Here is a 22,143-nt window from a genome sequence, read left to right on the forward strand (position 1 = left end):
TCTTTTAAACACCTCCAGTGATGGTGACTCAACAGCTTCCCTAGGCAGCCTATTCCAAAGCTTGACAACCCTCTCAGTGAAGAAATATTTCCTAATATCCAACCTAAACCTGCCCTGGTGCAACTTGAGGCCATTTCCTCGTGCCCTATCACTTGTTACTTGGGAGAAAAGACTGATACCCACCTTGCTACAACCTCCTTCCAGGTAGTTGCAGAGAACTATAAGGTCTCCCCTCAGCCTCCTTTTCTCCAGACCAAACAACCCTAGTTTCCTCAGCCACTCCTCATAAGAATTGTTCTCTAGACCCTTCACTAGCTTCATTGCTCTTCCCATACTCTCCCCATCCAAAAATTAGCTTACGAATGGAATAAAATAAAATGTTACGTGCTGTTTCTTAAGATAAGATGATGGGTTCTAACCAGAAAAAATATCCACTCCTGTTTAAGGATCTATCATGCTGGAGAAATTTTTAAAAAGTCATATTTTTAACTTAAACTATCCATTTCCCATTTAAAATTAGGTTTTTAATTTTCTCTAAGTAGTTGTCTGAGCTCATCTTCCAGTTAAAGTTCCTTGACAATATTAATGCTTGCAGGTGCATCTAGAATTTCCCTCTGGAATTTTGCACTGTGGTATGAAGTCTCCTTTTTTCATTTACAAAAAACAACAACAAAAAGAACTTTACTGAGAAACCATTCTGAGATATTAAATAAAAGGCACTAGTAATACCATGCTGCCTACCCAGAAAGGGAGAAAAAAATGCACTTTCCTTGTGTTCACCAGAACTCTGCGCTAAATTTACATTTACTCATAAATAAAAGAAAGAGTGCTTAAAACTTACCTGAACATCCTTAAGCCTTCCATCTCTTAACCTGATGCCACAAGACGTTGGCACACATTTTCCACAACAAGAGCCAGGGATTTCCTGCCTTCTGTAATTCTAGAAGGTAAAGAACGATTTTCTGGCTTCATTCTGTTTTAAGCATGCTTCCTATAATTCTTTGTAGAAGTTGTTTTTTAAAAAAAATTCAGTGGAGAAAGTGATATCCAGCAAAATGCTTTTTTAAACAGTAGGACTAGACTAGCTTAATCTAATTAGCTGCATACTTTTGTTTTTTGTTTTATAAAGGCTGGCATTAATCCTTGTATTGATTTATTATACAATAGGGAGAGAAGTTTATTTCCAAGTACAAAGTCTCCTGTGTCCACTAAATTAGATTTTCTTTGACTATAAGAGTTGCAAGGTCAGGTCAACTAAATGCATGACAGTAGGAGAGTATGAGGAGTACTCTCCCTGAGTAGGAAGGAGTGGCAGAGAAAACAAGTGATGAACTGACCACAGCCCCCATTCCCCATCCCCTGTGCCGCTGTGGGGAGAAGGTAGAGAAATCAGGAGCAAAGTTGAGCCCAGAAAGAAGGGGGGCAGGGGAAGGGGTTTTTAAGATTTGGGTTTATTTCTCATCATCCTAATCTATTGGTAATAAATTAAATTAATTTTTCCCCAAGTCAAGTCTGTTTTGCCCATAATGGTAACCGGTAAGTGACCCACGAGCCTTTTGTTATGTTTTCTCTTCCCTGTCCAGCTGAGGAGGGGAAGTGATAGAGCAGCTTTGGTGGGCACCTGGTGTCCAGTCAGGGTCAACCCACTACAAAGGGTAAGAAACTTATTAAAATGTTTTGCATGACACAGTTAGCATTTGTGGTGTCCAGGAGCTTCTCTGAAAAGGTAATTAATACTTCACAGTGCAACTTGGAAAAGTAGTTTGAAGTGCGAGAATGAGCAGCATTAGATGGAGAGGAAGAAAGGTATAGAGGGAAAAAAAAAGGTAAAAAGGTATAAAAGAAAAAAAAAAAAGAAACAACACAAAGGAACTGAGTTAACACATGAAGTGTCCCACAGCAATGTCTCCAGCTGCTACACATAACCAACAGCTGCATATGATGAGCTAAACATTCTTAAGGCAACAAACACTTTCTGGTTGAGTGAAGGCATGTTATCCACATGTTTTATACAGAAAAATAATTTCGGGAGGGTGGGGGTTTACTATTAAATCATTGGAAGAAAACATAGTTCATTGTTATTTAGGTGAACTTGCTCTACTGGCAAAAATCTAAGCACCTAAAGTAGGTCATAAAACGACCCAAAAAATGACCTTGATGAGCAGAATATGCTGGAGTTGGCTGCACATCAGTTACCAGTGCATTTACAGCATCTAGTAGAAAGCAGGTGCTCCTGAAAGAGCATGTACTCTTAACCCATGATTTTGTTCATTATGAAGGAAATGCTCTTAATCTGAGTATACCATGAAACCAATGACTGAGACAGGAAAGATCCCAAGTATGTGCATGAATCCCACTGGCCTTATGGGAATGAAGACATTCTCCATCTTATTTGATATTTTTTTTCCCCTCAAGCTTGACAGATTCATTACAACAGCTACAAAGGGACACATACACCTAGACCTGCAACCTCCCTTGGGTAGATGCACATCTCCTAAACACAAGTTCATAGTGCTTAATAAGCCCAACTGGAAATTGCCCTTTCTTCTGGGTTTTTGGGTTCAGTCTGTATTTTGGGGTCAGGTGGGGAAAAGGAGCTGTTTGGGAATTGTGTGGGTGGTGAAAGAAGCAGGAGAGGAATGCTTCCCCATTTTTTTTACCATGTATTTTAGTGGTTCCTCTACCTTTAATTTCTACAGCTGCCTTCTTGCATTGAAAAGAGAGAACTGATGTTTGTGTATTTTTTGTGGGAATGTGCATATGCACACATGTTTCTGGCCACAGATTCATTCTAGTGTATCTGGGCTTTTTTCATTGATCTGACAGGTTATATTTTGTGGAAGTGAAGAAGATGCTCAGCACTGAGGTTGGCCGTTTATTTTCCTTTCAGAAGCCTGTGTCTATAATCATACCTTACAGGAGGGGTGATATTAGGGTTCAGAACTACATAAAGTACTCCAGGTTCTCCCTGTTGTCACAGGCTACCTCCCTAACAGCAAATACAGTGGGTCAAGGCCAGTTTTCTGGCCCTGCAGACAAGTGGAACACATATGTACATCTGAACTGCATTCTGCCCCGAAAACAGGCTGGCCTTGGGTTGTCCTAACCACTGACCTGTGCCCAGCATTATCTGGAAGTTTGCTAGTGAGAACAGGCCATCTGGGACACTGCTGACAATTCTTCAAGGTAAGTGGTTGCAGGACATAATTTGAGCCTGCAAGTCTTGCTCTGTTTAGTTTATTAGTACAGATGAAACCACTGAAACTTGACTTACTACCTTGTCCTTTCCAGTTCTATTTAGGGATTGAAAACAGAATTAATCCAAAACTCTGCCCCTCTCTTTTGCAGGGACTCTGTCAGTGTATATGATTGAGCAGACCTAGTCAGGCCCTCTGGTCACACTGTTGGTCAGTGGAGTGAAAATGGGAGCTATTTGCCTCTGGCTTTCACAGCCAAGCTCATTCCTTGCAGATGACACCAGCAAAGAAGGAGCAAAGACTTCAAAAAGGCCAGTGGAACTGATGGGGACAATCACCTAGGGATGGGAACCAGACAGAAATATTATTGCACCCAGCTATTAGACGATTTTGAATAGTCATAGGAAAGTCCTGAATCATGGAGATCTGCCTGAGTTGCCGGTCCCTGGAGGGACAGATATTATTGTAGAGAAGGAGACACAGCAGTTCCTATTGCAAATGATTTGCTAAACCTTATTTTGCCCTAAGGGTAAGTAGTCTAAAAGACAAAATAAAAATATGCCTGTGCAACTGAGTACTATGAAAAGTTACCTTTCCTACACTGTGGCTTTAGATCACATTTGGTATATTTCATCTAATTCAGTGAAAGAAGAACACAGGGCCATGACATCTCAGAAAAACTTGAACAAAGGCAACAGGTCTCAGAGTTGTACAGAACCTAAACTGATGTATACAACAAAGAACATGACCTTCTCATCAGGCACATTCTTAACAAGAACATCCACACCACTTTCACTTACTATTGGGCATGGTTCACAGCTTAATTTTGTACACGTCAGGGTATATCTCCGAGAAGATGTTGACTGGAAGGAGCAGAGACATGTTGTGCATTGATCCACCATCAGGCGCCTCCAAGGCTGAAACATTAGAACCAGTTTGTAAGTCAGTGACTGTCTCTTCAACAAAACTCAAATAAATGAGCAATTTTATCTAGGTTAATTCTCTTTCATTAAATCTTGCATTGTAATTCTTTCCAAGAGAAAACAGAAAAATGGTGGCTCCACTTTCCAGAGATCCAACTTTTTCCATCTGTAATTCCACAACAAGCAACATAGCATGAGGCTATTTTTCAAGTAAGCCCTTTAGGACTCCTTAATCTGTGAAATGGCATTGGCATTTCTTACTTCATTGCTTACAAAGCTAGCAAGAAAGAAAGGAGTCCTTGAAAGTGATGAGGAAGATTTTGTCATGAGCTATCCTGACTACAAGTTAGATGGTTGTCCCCAGTTCATTTTTCCCAAACGTAGTAAATTGGTTTGCCAGCAAGTTTTTATTCTTGAGCCATCACAACCCACAGATCATGAGCAGAAATTACTTGTTATTTTTCTTGTAATAATACTGCTTAGAATCTCTTGAGGCCTAAAAGCTTAAAATTGAGACAGGAGAAAGAAAAATAAAAACAGAAAATAAATTACTGAGCAAAGAGCTGGACATGTCCATAGTTACAAGCAAACTGGTGGCTGAGCCGGCATACAGTTTAAATTCCCTGAGCACCTCCCAAGCACCTTGTTTGCTGGATCCCATTACCTTTTAAAGCAAGCAAAAATGACATCTAAAATGTAGAGGAAAAAAATGCCAAATTATTAAATGGGAAACAAAAGGATGTGGGGTTAATAACTGGATTCCTAGCACTGAAAGGAATTCTAAATACAAAGTCTTTCTGCCTCCCAAGTGCACAGCCTTTCATTGCAGCCCCAAAATAACAAAGTGCTATGGTTCAAGAGAGAAAATGGGAGGAGTCTATTCAAGATTTTCACAGAGAACTTCTAAAACCTAATAAATAAGGTTAACAGACACTGAATATTGGTAGATTATAAAAGCTTTGAGTTGTGCTTCAAAAGTCGATGGAATGTCACTGCTGACTTCATTTGGACCCAGAATTTCCCATGCTACATACTATGCACATTCTCAAATTCCTTTTTTTCTTGTTCCACACTAGCAAACACTCCTGGAACAAATGGAGCAAATGAAGAAGCTGGCCAGAGTAACAGTGTGAAGGTAGCGTGTTTATGGCTAGTTCAGAGCCAGTACTCTGACATACGCACTGAATGACAAATGTTCGAATTAAAGAATTTTAATTACATTCTTACTCTGCATCCCAGTACAGGCCTCAGTGGTTTGCTATAAAACACCAGAAATAGCAATGACTTATTTCTTGTTTGGTGGAGGTGTAGAAAAATGATCCTCCACATACAACATGATGGAAGTGGTAATACCAATGTGGAGACCCCTGTCTTTTAACAACTCATCTTGAGATGTCGATGTGGGACTCTTAAGCTTTCTTGGTTTAACCTTTTATAGTGAATTTTGAGCGATTAATCTGGAGGGTTAAAAGACCTCAGTGGATACAGGCATGAGGACACACTCATAACGTTTTTCTATGGGAGAGGGTAGGACAGCAGATGTCATATGAAACTCCAGACTTCTTGTTTACTCTCAACACTGGAAAGCATTCAGGCACTAAAGTGATAGCTCTAGCATAGACTACACAGCCTCACAAGGGCATTCAATCCACAGACACTAGTACTGCTCTACTGGTTAGTAGCTTCACACATGTATGCACATGTCCGCTCAAAGGCCCTGCAAATCTGGGAGATGTCCTCATCACGTTGACTTGTTTCAAAATGTATTTGGGTTTGTTCTGTTTATTGTCATAATCATACTTAATTCAGGTCCTTTAGAAGTAAAGGGTTATCACAGAATGCCTCAGTAGCTCTAGGCTTTCCCATTATGAAGAACGGGCCTATAAAGCCACAAATGATGTTACAATTGGTATCCTCACTGGATCTGCTAATTGCTCTAACATTCCAATTAAATGCAAAAAAGACAGATAAAGTTGAGTTTATACTAAAATCACTGTAACAGGCAGGAACATAGGGCTTACTAGAGACATGTTGAAACGAAATCCTCACATACAAGTGCCTTGAACTTTTAGGGGAAGGTCTCACCTTGATCCAAAGCTTGCATCACAGCTTAGTTCTATGATATTTATTTACTGTATTTAGGGATCAGCATGCAAATGGCTTTACAATGGCTTTCTGTGAACAAACATAGCTTAGCATGACAGAATTGAATTAAATAATGGATTGATACAAGTTTTTCCCTTTATATTATACACCTATCATGTGTTTTCTTGGCTAACTTAGAATGAAATGTCAACATCTGCTAACCCAGTGTTAGCACAACCAAAATAACCCACATAAAGCTCAAACCTTACTCAGATCTCCTTCAAAAATGCCACTCAGTAAAAGCCTGGGAAAACAGATGAGTGATACAGATAATCCTTTTGGTAAATACAGCCACCTGCTTGGAAGTCTGCAGTTAAAGCCCACTGCATTGTTAAGAACAGCAGAGTGAATGCAACACACCAAATTACTGTAATATAATATTGGTAACCAGATACAAGACAAAAACGTATAGGGATTAAGGGCAGCCAGTTAACAGAACTGCAGTAAAAGACTCAAAACTTGGAACTATTCAGTCAAATGAGTTAATGCAGCAAAGTTTTCCCTTGATAAAAAGTGAAACTTGCAACCTATTCTTAAAGGACCCAGAATAAAGGTTTTGAAATCCAGGAAGTATAAACTTCAGTGGACACCACATCTTCCTTCCTGACCAGAACTCTGGAACAGTCATTGAAGTAGAGAACAGTGTAAGACAAAGCTGTAGTAACACCAGCTGCTCGAAAGCTTCCAGACATATAGCTGATTAGCTTACAATAAGTCATTAAATGAAGCTAGTTTAATTGGAAAGTTCATTAATTTAAGACAAGTTATAATATAAGCTCTAATTTATTTATTTATTTTTAATCAAAATGGCCACTTTGTTTAACAGCCTTCCAAGATGATATCTCAACTTAAATTTCACACTCTGCATCCTGAGAAAATATTTTGGTAACTGTGTTGTTGAATGCTAACTTCAGTAATGCTTGACATTTGTGACAGCAAGAGCACAGAAGTAATGTAACAGCTGGGGCCTACCTACACCCTCAAAATGTTGCACAGGCAGTGTTTGATAAAATGATGAATTGTCAGGAAGAACAATAACACATTTTAAAAGCTGTATTAAAAGAAAAAAAAAAAAGAAAAACATTTTAAAGTGAGCTTTTATATACAGCCAGATAGCAAATAAGAATAAGTCAAAATGTAGTTTTGTGTCAGCTGAAACACTTTACGAATTCATTCCAAATGGGGAAAAATTTATTAAGATAGGAATTTTTTTCAGTAGTGTAGAAGCTGAAACATTTTAAGTCTTCAGAATATAGATACTTCTGATTTTGCCTTCAACACATTTTGTTTCAAAATTTGTTTATGCTGCATTTTACAGTATTTTAAAATACTTTAAAACACTTGGAAATAAAACAAAAACTTGACTGATCAGGTAAAGATCTTGTTGGAAGAGAAAACAATCAGTTGTTCATGAAAGGACAGCAAGCAATTAGAGAAACACTTCCTTTTTGCAACACAAAATATATATATGTACACATATCCTGTATAACAGCAGGTGGCAGGAGCTACCAATTACTATACTGCATCACATACTCTACAAGTATAGTCTTTATAAAATGCCATAACTAGTTTTGACAACATTCTATAGAGAAGACAGATAGAGGAATCAAAGAGAAAGCAGATTATTTCAGATTTTACCACTTTAAAACCATTCTCACAGTGTTCTGACAAGAAAGGCAGAGTTATTCCTCAGATTTAATTCTACAGGGAAGTAATCCCCACAAATGATGATGGATGCTTGATGACAGGCTTTACCTCTAACAAACTGATAAACTTATACCTATTGACTATGAAAAAAATAAAAACCAGAAGAAATAGATGGAGAAAGGTTCTCTCTGACATACCTCAAAAGTCCAAAGAGATTTGGGTAAACTTACCTTTTAAATAAATGAAAGGCATACATTGACAATGCAGGAATATGCAGGTTAAAAGTTAGGTTAAATGACTAAAGAGGACCTGTTTCCCTGGGGGATGATGAGAATATTTAGAGCTCTAACACCAGAGGTGCTGCCAGAATGTGGATTTAGGGAAACAATGGACAATTGACAGAGCTCTCCAAAGATAAATTCGGCATAAATGACATCAGATGCTTAACTCCCATCATTCCCACTGTCATGGGCTGGGTTAAATATGTCTCAATCTATCCATTAAATATGAAGTTGAGAAAAAATTTCCTCTGAGGGTGTATCAGCAGGGATCTTGAAAGGGAACAGAGGTCAAACTGTGAGGAAGCTCAGCTTTCCTGTTCCTGCTAATAGCCAAGGAGGGGTACCCCTCCTTCCACACAGGTGGAGCAAGAGTCTCCATCCTTTTTTAATCTGCCTTATCCTCTAGGTAGAATACAGGAAGTTTTTGCTTCCCCAAAGTGGGCAAGGATCATTTTTGAGATTATCCCCCACAGATAGTTTCCTGTGTATTTGGTAGCCTGCAAGTCATTACACAATGCAGATTACCACAGTTTCTAAGCGCTTTCCTCAAGCATCCTTTCAAGATAAGGAAACCTTACTGTCCCCATTTTGCAGAGATACTCATTGTCATGTAGGAAGACTGTGGCACGGTCACAAACTGGACACACATGTGCTGAGCCCCTTGCCACTGCTTTTACCCAAAGGTCTCACTTGCAGAGGTTTTGTCTGAACAAAGCTGCCCTGTGTGCTTATGTGTATTTTGGCAAGTTTGTGTTCGTCAAAAGCTCATTCGTATATCTAAAAGTCTTACCATGGTAGCAAATAAAGGAATCATGCCTTACCCCAATAACAGTGCCATTCAAAGGACAACCATTCAGGGGTACTGAAAAAAGAAGATAATACTCCATTTAGCATTACCATTATCATGACATTACCAAGATTTAATAAACCACGGGTATGTTTTTTGACTTAATAGAGTTCCAACTGAGGACACTTAGATCCAGTTTCACTGTAAAGAGGCATAATTGAGTCCTCTTACATTATACCTTGAAAGGCAGCGATTTGTCAGAGTTATCCTGAATTCCACCTCCAAGTGTCTCTTGCTGAGCTGATTTTTTAACATGTACATAGGAAAATATAAATTTTCCTCTCCAGTTCAAGCCTCACACTCTCAGAAGATGCACTCAGTTTTCTGCAAGTTACAGCGCGTATTTCCCCTCCTCCTCCCACTGCTAGCTCCTCACCCTGTGGTTGCATATATACTTGCCAATTAAACATGACTGGGAGTCTTTCCCAGACTGATTCTAATTACCAAATCTGCTGATTTGGACTTTTGACCCAAGCCTATGCTAGGAAATGGCCACAGCCACAATGCTCAGAGACATGCAGAAGACAGCATGGCTGCCTGCAAACTCCCTGTTCATAGCAGGCACTGGGGAGAGCGTTGAAACTTCGTAGGCCAAAAGCATCTTAAGACCTCTTGTAAATGCTTAAAAATGCAGGCTAAAGCTGTAGAAACATAACCCGGTATGTCTCTCTGAAGCAATGCAAAATAGATTCAACAGTAAGCAGCTCAAGAGGAGACAGTGAACACCAGTCGGAAAGAGAAAGTAATATCAGCAGGTGCTATTACTCAATGTCTAAATTATACAGGAGAGTTTCAAAGTAGTACTATACTTGCATAACATGCACTTCTGAAATTGCTGTTGAGAAGCAGGAGATCAACACATGAGATGATTCATTCTCTAGTGATTCCATTTGTCATACATAAAATCTTACCACATCTGCAGGAAGGACAGCAGTCTATTATTTGGTCACAGCGTAGTTCAGTTCCTTCTGGACAGTCAGGAACATCCATTGGAGAGCAAGAAAGATTCTTTTGCTGCACAAAAACCTCATTGTTCACCTGGACACACTCATTGATAATGCAATGGTTGAAGGGCGATCGCCACTCTGTGCCAACCTGATGGGAAATTGTAAAAGGATTAAATACAGGGAGCAGTATTTGTGCCACTGAATAGAGGGAAAACCACCCACCACAGCCAACATGCTGTTTTGCAAAAAAACATGTTTACTGCGTTAGGAACAGTCTGTCGGTCACTCAGCAGTTCTCTACAAATCCTTACCACAACAATCAGCTTGTAGAACAGTTTGTGGCTTGGTTTGTAGAGTATACTTAAGGTGAAAAACAAAGTGGCAGGTGAAATAACACGTGAAGAAGAAAAAGCACTCTTAACTAGATTGAAATCTACATTTGTTACCCAGTAGCTGGCTGTGTTGCATTGCACTGTAGCCCAGCTGACCCTCTTTCTGCTGGAAACTCCTGCAAATCAGCTCTATTAAGCCCAAAGGAGGCTTTGGCAATAGGCTCCAGACCTGAAAATACTTGCAAACATAGAAGAGATTGGATCCTGCTGACAGTCCTACCCCATAATCACCCAAGGGTCACACAAGATGGGAACTTCAAGTGCTATTATGGGAAGAGCCATCACCACAGGCCAGAAATGCTGTCACAGCTCAGTGCTGGGAGGAGCTGATCACTGCTTCGAAGCTGCATGCCTCCTCTGTTAACACTCTTTAAATACAGTGAAAGTGAAAATCAGATCCCCAGCTCCAGTAAATTCAAACATCTTTGCTCAGAAAGTTAGGGGACACTGTTCTCGCGTGTTAAATACTTAGTTCTTTGTTAATAACGAAGGAGTTAAGAGGACACAGCAAGAAGCAGCAGAGTATAAGGATCTATTACTCCATTAGGACAACAGAGTCAGTAAGACACAGTGGGACATTATCTTCTGAAGGCTTGTTTTATGAAGCAGAGAAGAATATTGATCAACATTAAGAAATGTCCTTGGTAAAACCAGGGAAGAGGCAGGCTGCAAAATTATACATTAATATTTTTTAAAAGAGAGCAGCAGACAGCCTTTGTAAAAGAAGCAATTAAAAAGTTAATATTAAATTTGTGGACATGAGATATACATGAAAATCCAGACACATTATAAAGAACAACACTTAGGGAAGAAAAGATGCAGAGAAAGTCTATTATTTTAAACATATTTAACTCACTGTTCCTGCCTTTGTTGAATCCAAAGCTCTGCATAGGATTAAGCAATTTAATGCTACTGGGGCAGGCAAAGGCTTGCCAAGGGCGGTTGGGTTAGGGACAGAACAAACTGAATAGCCTGAAGGAATTAAAAATGTAGGAAATAAATGAAACAAATATCAATGTAGCTTTCCAGAGTGGTACTCACTCCCCCTCTGGCTCTTTGAATCCTAAGGAAAGAGGCACACTGCTAAAAATAAACTGTTATTTTGAGCAAAAAATGAGTGTGGCCTGGACCACTGTGGTCTGATCTGCCATGCACCAGTCATCTTCAGCAACCAGAGTATAATTCATGTTTCTACCCTCATTTACTTCCTGATATTTCAGTGTGTACCAAATAGGATTATCCTATTTGAATTGAATTCAAGCAACCCACTACCCCATCTGCTTGCTATCCAGAGATTAATACAAATTAATTGGAATAATTTAAACAAATAGCCTACAGCCAGAGAAGCATCATGTCCCATTAACATTCTTTTGAGCTACCATTTGTGAAATTACTCATTTTACACAAAAATATTGCTTCCTTAGAGCCCAAAAAGGGTGGGGAGGCTTTGTTTGTTAGAACTGAGTAAGTCACATGCCCAAAACCCATTGTTTTTCAGCGCTGCTTGATGTATAGAAGAAATAGCTCTTATCTTCTTCACCTCTTTTCATGGAAGACAAAATAATTCCAGGGTACTTTTCCTAAAGAGGAAGCATCCATGCCATCACCACCTCACCTCATGCAAACGAGGATCTGCATCACCTCGAGACCAGAACAGCTGTTCCTCACAGGCAGTCTTCTGGCATCTCCCACAACACTCCCCTTCTTGGACAATATACTTGTAACCCTGTAGGAGAAAAGAAAATGACTGACTGATCCAGGAATAGGAGACAAATGAGAAGATTGATCCTAAAAGAAAACACTGGGATAGAAGTTTAACGTTAGCAACTTTTCATGGAAAGAGGATTTGAAAACAGAAATGTAAGGCCACACATTGCTATTACAAAACAAACAAGTGGTCCACCAAGCTCAGCATCCTGTTAAATGGTTAACATTATCTCTCAGAAAAAATAAATTAAAATACACACAACATTAGGAGCAGAAATTCTTATCTCCTTAGTTCCTGCTTAACATATATTTTGAAGACACATTCACTATAGTGACATGGACTAACTCTAGGTATTATCCTTGCTCAGGTCATGCCAAAATGTGCCTTATGAGGATATCAGCTTCTCTGGTGTGGTATGGAGCACCCCTTTTTGTAGAACAGAAAATGTTGATGGAGCCTAACATTAAAAAAAAAAAAAAAAAGGATTTAATCTGAAATCACCCAGAAACATCTTCCTTTGTCTAGGATTTGCTTAAATATATGATAGCACAAAGATTTGCCACAAGACAGAAAAGAACAATGACATAAACAGGCAGAAATGGAAAGGGAAGAGGTGAAAGAAAAATGCTTTCATAGAACTCTGAGCTATTTGAACAGCATTAAGCAGCAGTCATTTCCAAATGTTTATTGTATGTGAGCAGTTTCTTTTATGCATTAGCAAATTGTAAAGAGCAAGTCTTTCCAATAGTATGGCCCTACAAAGGAGTGCAAAAGGAGAGAGAAATAAGTCCACTCCTAAGGGTGATTGTCAGAATTGCCATGCTATTTGGTAAATCGAGAGAAAACTATATGTGAATGTTAAGAATCCAGTTTAAGAAAAAAATCACTACATTAAATCACCTCTGATTCAATCTGAGCTCATTCAGACATCTGACTGCCCTGTGCTGAAGCAGAGGGAAGGGGTTGGTCAGACATGCAGTCCAGGGACCAGTTTGGACTGATCATTTCATCGTTTGATCTCCTGAAGCAACTAGACAAATATTCAAACATTGGAGTATATAAGTGAAAGAAAGGAAGGAGCTTTAAACTAATTAGAAATAATTTAATCTATATTTAATAGCTAGGCAGTCTCCAAAGGGCAAAATGCACAGAGTTGAAGGAAAGGATGCTCTGTCAAAAAAAAGTATTGTTCATGCGAAAAATGACAATGAAAATAAGCATAATTTTATTTTGGTCAATTCCTCTGAACTGAATTGCTGAAGTATTCGCAACTGCTCCTTTCCTTCATGAACTGTCCTTGATTTGCAATATGAAGCACATTAGCAAACCTCAATAATCAGCAGACTTTTATGTGGAAGTGTGTAATGTCATAAAATGTAATACCAGAGTCTGATCTGGCTTTGTGGAAAAAGTTGTGCTGTTGAGCATCTTGTTTTATAAGACTTTCATCTGCTAAATACATGGCTGAAGGATCTGAAGTACCAGATACAACTTTTTATTTGTGTGGCAAACTCAGAGAAATAAAAATCCATGAGCTGTTTGTGCCCAGAATAAAGCAAAATACAGTTGCAGGACCCAAATTTCACTAAGTAGGTATGAACAGAGCCCTCTAAAGTGCAAACAAGAAGGTGCAATGCAACAGACTCCAGGGGTGATTTGCAGCCACAAGGCACTGACAAAGGTGTTGGGTCTGGGTAGTTCAACCTGCTTGAGTGGCCCGCTTGGTGTGCTCAAAATCTGGGGGCTCTGACTCCTAAGGGTAAGAAACACAGGAGATCACAGATCCCCAGCTGAACACCTGCTGAGCTTCTCCTAACACAGCCCCTGAACCACCATAGACTACAAATGTGTCTCAGAAGTGAAACCTGCAGACTGCAGCAGTCTACAAGCTGCTCAAAAAGCAGAGCATCCATCTGTACTTGATGAGTAAGGGGGACAGTGGTTCCCTGCTCTGACAGATCCTCCACAGCGTGGGAAATATTTCACCACCAGAAAACCCTACCTTTTGTACCACACATGATGGAAATGTGGGCCTATAGGAATGAAGAAAGCTTTATTTTATGTTTAATTCTAAAGATGGTAATGTTTAAGGTTACATCCAAGAAAAGGAAAATGTATTGTGCATTTTGATTTTTTTTTTATTGTGGGGTTATTTTGATTTTTTTCCAGTTAGATGACTTATGTACAAAGAGTATCTGCTACAACTGAGCTGCACACTTTATGCGTGTGAACATCTGACAAGTCTCAGCTACTTCGCTGTTGAAGGTTAATATTAGACTGAACTAGGCAGAGTGAGCAGTATACATCTCTTCCTTCATTATTTTTCATTTTCTAGCATATAGACACTAGCATATAGATATGCCAGTGTTTGCCAAGGATACACTTATAGTCAATATTCTGCTTGTCCCATGTTTCTTCCGGACTGGATCCATTGCTTTATTCCTCCTCCGCATCTTGTCTTTTTTTTTTTTTTATTTATTTTTTATTTAACCACAGAGTTCAAACTTTAGACAGGGAATTAAAATTCAGAAGAAGCACTCGGTAGGTGTCTGACCGTCTGTCACAATGAGAGGCAGATCACAGTCTACAGGACTAAAAAAATCCCCATGCCCTGGGAGGTAAGGGATAACGCAATGCAAGGCACCCATCTCACTTGAACAGGTGCACGTGGCTGACTTGGAAGTGATAATCAGCAGCTGTGATGGGGAACCTGACAAATGCTCAGTCATGCTGCCAGATCAGGCTGTTTTATCAAACACAACTGTGGAGATAAAGCTGATCTCAGGCATGGAGGGTGAAAGCATAGGGATTAAGACATTCTACATGGGGGGTAAATTTTTCACGCATTTGAACCAGAGTTTGGCTTGCAACAAACAAAAGAGGAATGCAGATTAATTCTGTAGCATTCAGAGAATGCACATTTTGGTTTCATTGCCTACTCAAGGCTACCAGAAGGATCCACACACGCTATGGATTGACATATTTGTGCACTCCCTCTTTTGTTCTAGTGCTGCTCAGGATACACAGTTCATCCTTTCAGGCGTGCTAAGGTTTTGGCTCTGTCAGCTGCCTTTTGGCCAACAAAGCAGGAAAGAAAGAACACAGATTATTCCTCAATGTAATATTTTTAAGAACAGTCCAGTATTTGTCTTTAACATATTGAGATTATAATACCTAGAGAGGGTTGGAGGAACTAAAGAGAATTAAAATGGCAAGAGTAGACTGAGAAAAACCCAGTAGGATGGATATAAATCAACTTGAAATGCTTAAAGCAAAATCTTCAGTGGCGGTGAATCAGCACAATTCTAGAGATTTCCCTGGAGCTGCACTCATTTACCCCAGGTGAGGACTTAATTCTCTGTTTGCAAGTCTCTAGAACATTAAGGTATTATTTCCTAATTTCCATAATAGATTATGCTTTAAAATGCAAGCAGGATGTTTGAAATTACCTGTCAACAAGATTTTCATAGTTTTAAAATTAAACCCTGCACATCTAATATTCAAACAGCAGTCTTCCTTTTACAATAGTTTCTTTGACATCCTTAATGTACACTATTAAGCCACTTACTATCATGCTTTACATGCTACTTCAAAGGAAAATATCAATTTGAAATATTGAAGACTGAAGTCATAGCTTTTGTAGTCAGCTTCTGTTACAACCATCATTCACTATGCCTTTGTACATAGGGTGCTAATGTTCTTTATTTTAATGTAGTTAATCAAGAGGCTTGAAAACCTAACCTAATTAATTTACACACACTTAGCCAAATGGCTTTGTCTTAAACACTTATCCTAGAAAATTATGCTTCATTCTTCTCATAATGATCTAATACTTTAAACTATCCAATACTTCAAGTCACATTGTTTCATATCACTTACAAAGTACCAAACTCAAAGAACGTTGACAGAAATTAAGCAAAGCAATTGCTCCCTTCACATTAGTATACTAGTGATTTTAATGTGTTTTGAAAGCTGTTATCCATTTTATCACCAAGATTCTCTGAAGGGATGTAGTCTGATGTACTCTCAGAGAAATAATCTTTGATGCTCCAGGAAGGAGGCACCACTCCTCCTTGTGGCACATGCAATAATTGCAGCAGTTATCTGCTTGCTTTCTCAAAATTCTGGCAGGATAAAGATAGAAGAGGACAGAAAAAGTGAGGGGACTATGACATATAATGCAGCAAACCCACATGTGGTTTGCAAGTGAGAAGTCTGTATTTGCTTTAACCTCCTCAGAGAACTGTGGGATTAGTTCATTTAAATGATACATCCACTTTTTCCATAGCATTTCTTTACATTCTAAAACTACAGATATGGTTTGAGTTTGGTATTGTCATGCTCAGAACAGTAGCACATCACAGTGAAGGAGCCCTAATACATGTGTTGTGGGTTTTTTTCCTCTTTTTGTGTAGCTGGATTAAAAACTGTAAGCTGTTTTCACAGAAGTCGGGTGACACTGTCGACAATGTTACTGCACAACTTTAAGACGTGGCACCAGAATTAACAACCATGAGAGTTTGAACATCACCTTTAATCCACGATTAAAGTATGTCTTTCATGTCAACACAACTTTCAGTGTCATCTAACCTGAACTGAAAAATAAACCCTAAGGCCAATTCAATCTGGATTACAGAACTTCTTGATAGAAATAAGCAAAAGAAAAAAAGAAATTCTGAGCTATCTAGGTTCTCAGCTACAAGTTTTGGTTGTACAAGTTTGATAACCTTTAAAGGAGCAGAAGAAATGGAAGATTCACAGAAAGAACTGGAATGGTTTCCACCAAGGTTTTTTGGTTTTTTTTAAAAGAGCTTTTTGACACTGCAATGCTTATGTCTGATTTGTCAAGAAAAGGTAGCTCTGCATTAATGATACTTTATTAGAATAACAAGTTATTGATAAAGTTATGGCTGTGAGCCAAAACACAGCCAGATACTTTAGATCTAATATTTCATATTAATTGTCATATTAGAAAAAATGTTTCTTCTACAAATGGAAATCAAAGGGATTCTTTTGCAACAGCTGAAAGCTCTCACATCTGCTCTCATGGTTTTCACTGCATTGGGCATCATCAAGCTTTCTCACCAAACTCTACACTTGCAGAAAGAGCAGTAGTTTGGCTTGTTGGGGTTTTTTAATGGATTGGTTTTTTGCTCTGGTCCTAGGGAATTACGCAGTGTTTAAGACACAGCAGAGTAAATATTATTCAAGAAAAGTTTATATTTTGTTCACACCTTCTCAAGTGCATATACATATATAGCCTTGTTCTGAGTCTGTAAGTTAAATGATATTGAAATATAGTGATATTAAGGCATGTGAAATTATTTTAAAACCAAGGCACAATTAGCTTAATAGAGTTCAGAATAGATAATTGCTTTTCAGATATTGGTTTGCTTAACCGAAACATTCACAGTCAAATTTCAATCCATGATTAACTGCTTTAAAATATATATTAGTGTAAATGTAAATGAGAATCAAAACAAATCAGGCAACGCAGGGTTTCTACAATAATGTTAACTCAGCTGTGAGGTGCTGCATACATATGCTCAATGGCCAAGGACAGTCTTTGACTCCCAGACAATTAATGATGTCTTTCTGAAAGGAAAAAAAGAACATCTCTAACTTCTCATAGCTGTATATATAAGGTTTTCTAATGAAAAGCTTTCTTCCAAATGTAGCTAAACATAAGCAAGGAGGAAGAAGAGACACCATGTGTTGATTTTTCTTAGCCTCTGTTCTGAATGCAACTGCATAAATGGGACTCATTCAAAAAAAAAAAAAAAAGGCAGACTTCTTAAAATCAGTTAAAAGGTTTAGGAAGAACAGTGGGAAACAGGCTGCAAAGATTTGGGAGACTTGGTGAAGGAGAGGAATGTGCATAACATATTTGTTTGGAGATTCACTGTATTTCCAGCAAGAGAAAAACCTACTCCTAGAGCAGAAAAAAAACCCAAGTCAATCTTGTCTCACGTGCAGCGCTAGAAAACCCAGAACATCAGAGTAGTATCCCAGTCAGCACAGTGAATCAAACACAGAAGCGGCACCTGTCCCTCTTAGCTAAAGGGTTTTGCAGTTATGGCTGTAGCGTGCCCTCCTTTGCATTTCCAGCTGGTCACCTGCAGTGGCACCAGGGCAGTCAACATGCAGACTTTTATCAGCTACTGGACCACTGAAAGCACTGATGTTACAGCACTCATTTGGAAACACTCTGTGCTTGGTCAACTGTTTGAATTGTGTGCAGGTTAATGCAATATATAGCCTAACATAAACATTTAAAAAGCAGCTGGGAGATTTGAGTAGCATTAACTAGACAATCTTTGCTTCTGCACTGAGGTGGAAAAAAAACCAAATTAGCTTCTTCTGGGCTTTGCTTCACAGTTCAGAGAAGAACAAACCCATGGGGAAAAACCCTGGGTCAACAAAAGACCTGCAGAGAACATTCTGAATCTCAGAGCCACATCTAGTTGTGGACCCCTCCCAGCCTACTGAAATTGCAGATTGTGAACTCACAGACTAAGGAGGAGCTGCTTCAAGTCAGATGTCCTGAATGGAATTGGCTAATACCATCAAGAAAAATCTCAATGAATCCATGTATATACTGAAAGCTTTATAAAGAGGCAAAATATATTTGTAGTAGCCTCTGATGTTTGCAGCACAGCTTCTCTGGCCACATGGCGGTTGGAAAGGGGTGTGGGTTGTCAGCACTTGGCTGGGCTGGACAACCTCTTCTGCTATCTGCTTTTTCTGCAGAGCCAAGCTGTGTATTTCTGCTGTCCCCACTGACTGACTCATCCATACTAACTACATGAAGAAAGGACGTGGGAATACTCAGAGATTATGGGTACAATGTGCTAGGTACCAGAGCAAAATGCAACTCTAGGGCGTCACATTTAATTTTACAGTGATTTTTTACTTCCTTATTCACCACATTATATTAAGGTGAGGAATGTGAGGGATGTAAATTGTGTAGTTTAAAGGAAGTATAAAAATCATTTTGAACTTATGTTTGCACAAATCATGTTATGGTCAAAGTCTTCTAATCTATGACACTGGCAAGTGCTGCTGACTTTTAACCAATTCCTTTGACCCTTCTAGAATTCTTCTACCAACTCTGTACCAAGTATCTGTCTCCTCCTGCTTGACAAGCTGTGTCAATAGAACAAAGCAGCTTATGCTTCCTTTGCAGGCTTCCAAAAGTAAACCACATAATTTTATAGCACGTAGCAGATGTCTGAGCATAATAAAGACCACAGCATGTGATGTTATTCCTGCTATAATGGGCAGACCTGAGCGGTAGACAGATCTAAAATGTTCTTTTCAGAAAGTGAACTTCAGCTAAAACACTCATTTGAAACTGAACTTCAGACATCATGAGTACTTATTGTGCAAGTGGTGTAAATGATAGACACTTCAGAATGCACTTCTCCTGTTATTGAAATATAAAATAAACTTGTCACTGATTTTCTTGGCAGCAGGATATGATTCTAAAACAATAACCTTAAAATAAAGCCAGTAATACTCAGAGCCTCTTAGACTCTGTTCCCAAGATAATTCGTTGCTACAACACTTATTTTCTATTTTTCTCTGGTTTCTCTAAACACACAGGTTTAAAGTAATCATTTCAGATCCCCATCAGGGTCTGCTGGCTAATGCACTGGTTTAAATGTTACTCACCCGAGAGCAGAACGTGTTACATGCTTTGTCGTGACACTCCATCATCTGAAGTCCTGTAACATCATCCCTCATACTAGTGCAAGAGCATTCCCTGCAACCATCTTCCCAGGCTGTCCCAACAGGGTAGACTATGTTGTTGTGCACACACACCTATTGAATGCAACAATTAATACATGAAAGAGCACGCTGCTGCTTTAGGGACATACTGTTGGCTCCAAAAGGCTGGTTTTTAAGACGAGAAACCTACCATAGATTTTATGGAATATTTTAAACCCAGTAGAAATGCTACATGTTTTAAAATTGTGGCCACTCTGTTAAGGAAAGGAAAATAAGTGCAACTGAAGCTGCTGTTTTATAAAGAATAAATTTGAGAATTTTTTCTGCAGTCGGTGGAATTGCCTGGGGTCTGAATCAATTTACCCAGAAGCATAATGTGACCCAATATTTAGAGATAATAAACAGTGAGTCCTATAGAAGGAGCCATGAATGCAAAACTTCTTCCCACTAAAACAGCTGGTCTGAAAAGATCCTGCTTTATGTTACAAGGATTCATTCACTTGTATCCTTAGGCCATCACAACTACTACAAAAAGTAGAGCCATCTCTTATATTGCACTCTCTATTAATAAATTTTACGGCGTGTTATTAAAGAGATTAACATCATTTATTTTTATAGATACAGCAAGTAAGTCAGAGAGACATAAAATGACTTATGCAAGGTCAGGAACTACTTAGCAAAAGAAAATAAAGGCTAGATCTCCTAAATTGCAAGACAGTGTAATCCTATGTTAAGCTGTTAGGTAAGGTTGCTTCAATGAAAAGGTTACATTGCCCTGCAACCTCTCCTCTAAGCAACCTTATGTTAAACATGAACATAGTATAATAACTTCAGGAAAGGTTGTGAAAACAAGGAAAAATATATCCTGACAAAGCTTTAACAGAGTTAAATATCAATTTGGCAAAAATGCAAAAGCGGCAATATAGTTCATATAAGACACAATGCCTCCTCAGGCAGGGGCAAAGTTAACCAACAGGCACAAGGAGTTCGGGTCTAAGGTGACCCAAATATTTCAATAAAGTCAGTATAGATTGAAAGAATATATAGTAACTGTCCTGATCCAAAACCATGTACCTCTGTTATCCAGAAACAAATTAAAAATTTTAAAATTACCTCTGAAATTCTTAATGTTTGAATGACCTTGAAGTTTCAAATGTTTCTTGGTTTGTATCTATATGTGTATATATATAATCTGATTAGCTCAAAGTCACAAAAAATGGGTTGGTTATGTCAGAATAAATGACTCTAATAAAACAAGCAACAGTGTATTTCCCTCAGACATATGTAAATTAAAAATGGCATCATTATCCAGTAGTCTCGTTGGGGGGTTGTTAATACCTAGCTACCCACTTACTCTGGTGCTGTCACTCCATGTATAAAAAAATACTCTTGTCTGTGGAAATGACATTTCATTCGCCTTACCCTGCCTGGAACACAGGTGGTTGATACGCAGCCACAGTCATTGGTGAGAGATCTGGAGAGATATCCCAGAGGGCAGCTCACTGTTGAGTTTGTACAGCTGCAGGTACACTCGTATTTATCGCAGCACTCAGTCGTCTTAACAGTCAGCTCTCGATGCGGTGGGCAGGAAGGTCTTTGAACTAATCTGCATGCTTCTCTGTTACATGCTAGTGGAAAAAGGTAAATACCATGTCAAGCACACAGCATTTCTGAGTGCTACGAGTGAACAAGACAGTTCTCTGGCAGCAAGGCACTAACTGCTACTGCAAACTGTTATAAATCTATTTAAAGATTAAGAAATAATGCAAATATAAAAGACCCAGGTCGAAGATTGTACTGCAGATTCAGGAAAAGTTCCTACCCTGCCAAAAAATTTGTCTCGTATACAATTAAAAAGATTTATAAAATAAGCATAAGGGTCAGAGTATACACGTCTAAGAGTAAAGTGTTTCTCTTTTTCTTAATTCAAAAGTCTATGCTGAGAGTGCCAACAATACCCTTCCTCCAAGTCTGTGCAATCATTACATGTCCATTGGCTCCAAAATTAAACCGTTTGAAGGGAAAAAATAATGTCTAAAGGAAGTTGTCGGTGCTGGTCAAATGCAATGTTCCAGTGTCACTCCCTGCTAAAAAAAAAAAAAAAAAAAAAAAAAAACGTCTTACCACATGTGTAATTTGGTCTGCATTCTCCAGGGTTGGTCAGAGCAAGCTGCAGGCCAAACTCACAGACAGGGGCAGGAGGCAAATCACAGGAAACCAGATCACAAACTAAGAAGAAAAATTGAGAGAGTGTTTAAGACCACACCTGACTAGCTAGTCCTCAATAAAAGACACACACACACACGCATATCCCCGTTAAACTTT

The 22,143-nt window shown here is 38.8% G+C and overlaps 1 protein-coding gene across 1 annotated transcript in view; it reads right to left on the reverse strand.

Annotated features, from left to right (window-relative positions):
- The window catches only part of VWF (von Willebrand factor), a 98,244-nt gene that overhangs the window by 9,883 nt on the left and 66,218 nt on the right, over nt 1–22,143 (reverse strand). Inside the window, 8 exon segments of the mRNA XM_010076140.1 lie at nt 842–940; nt 3,998–4,114; nt 9,015–9,055; nt 9,952–10,135; nt 11,995–12,105; nt 19,762–19,911; nt 21,241–21,446; nt 21,943–22,047. Of these exon segments, the coding sequence (XP_010074442.1) occupies nt 842–940; nt 3,998–4,114; nt 9,015–9,055; nt 9,952–10,135; nt 11,995–12,105; nt 19,762–19,911; nt 21,241–21,446; nt 21,943–22,047 (1,013 nt within the window).

Source organism: Pterocles gutturalis, unplaced genomic scaffold, assembly GCF_000699245.1.
Source record: "Pterocles gutturalis isolate BGI_N339 unplaced genomic scaffold, ASM69924v1 scaffold12838, whole genome shotgun sequence".
Classification (NCBI taxonomy): Eukaryota; Metazoa; Chordata; class Aves; order Pterocliformes; family Pteroclidae; genus Pterocles; species Pterocles gutturalis.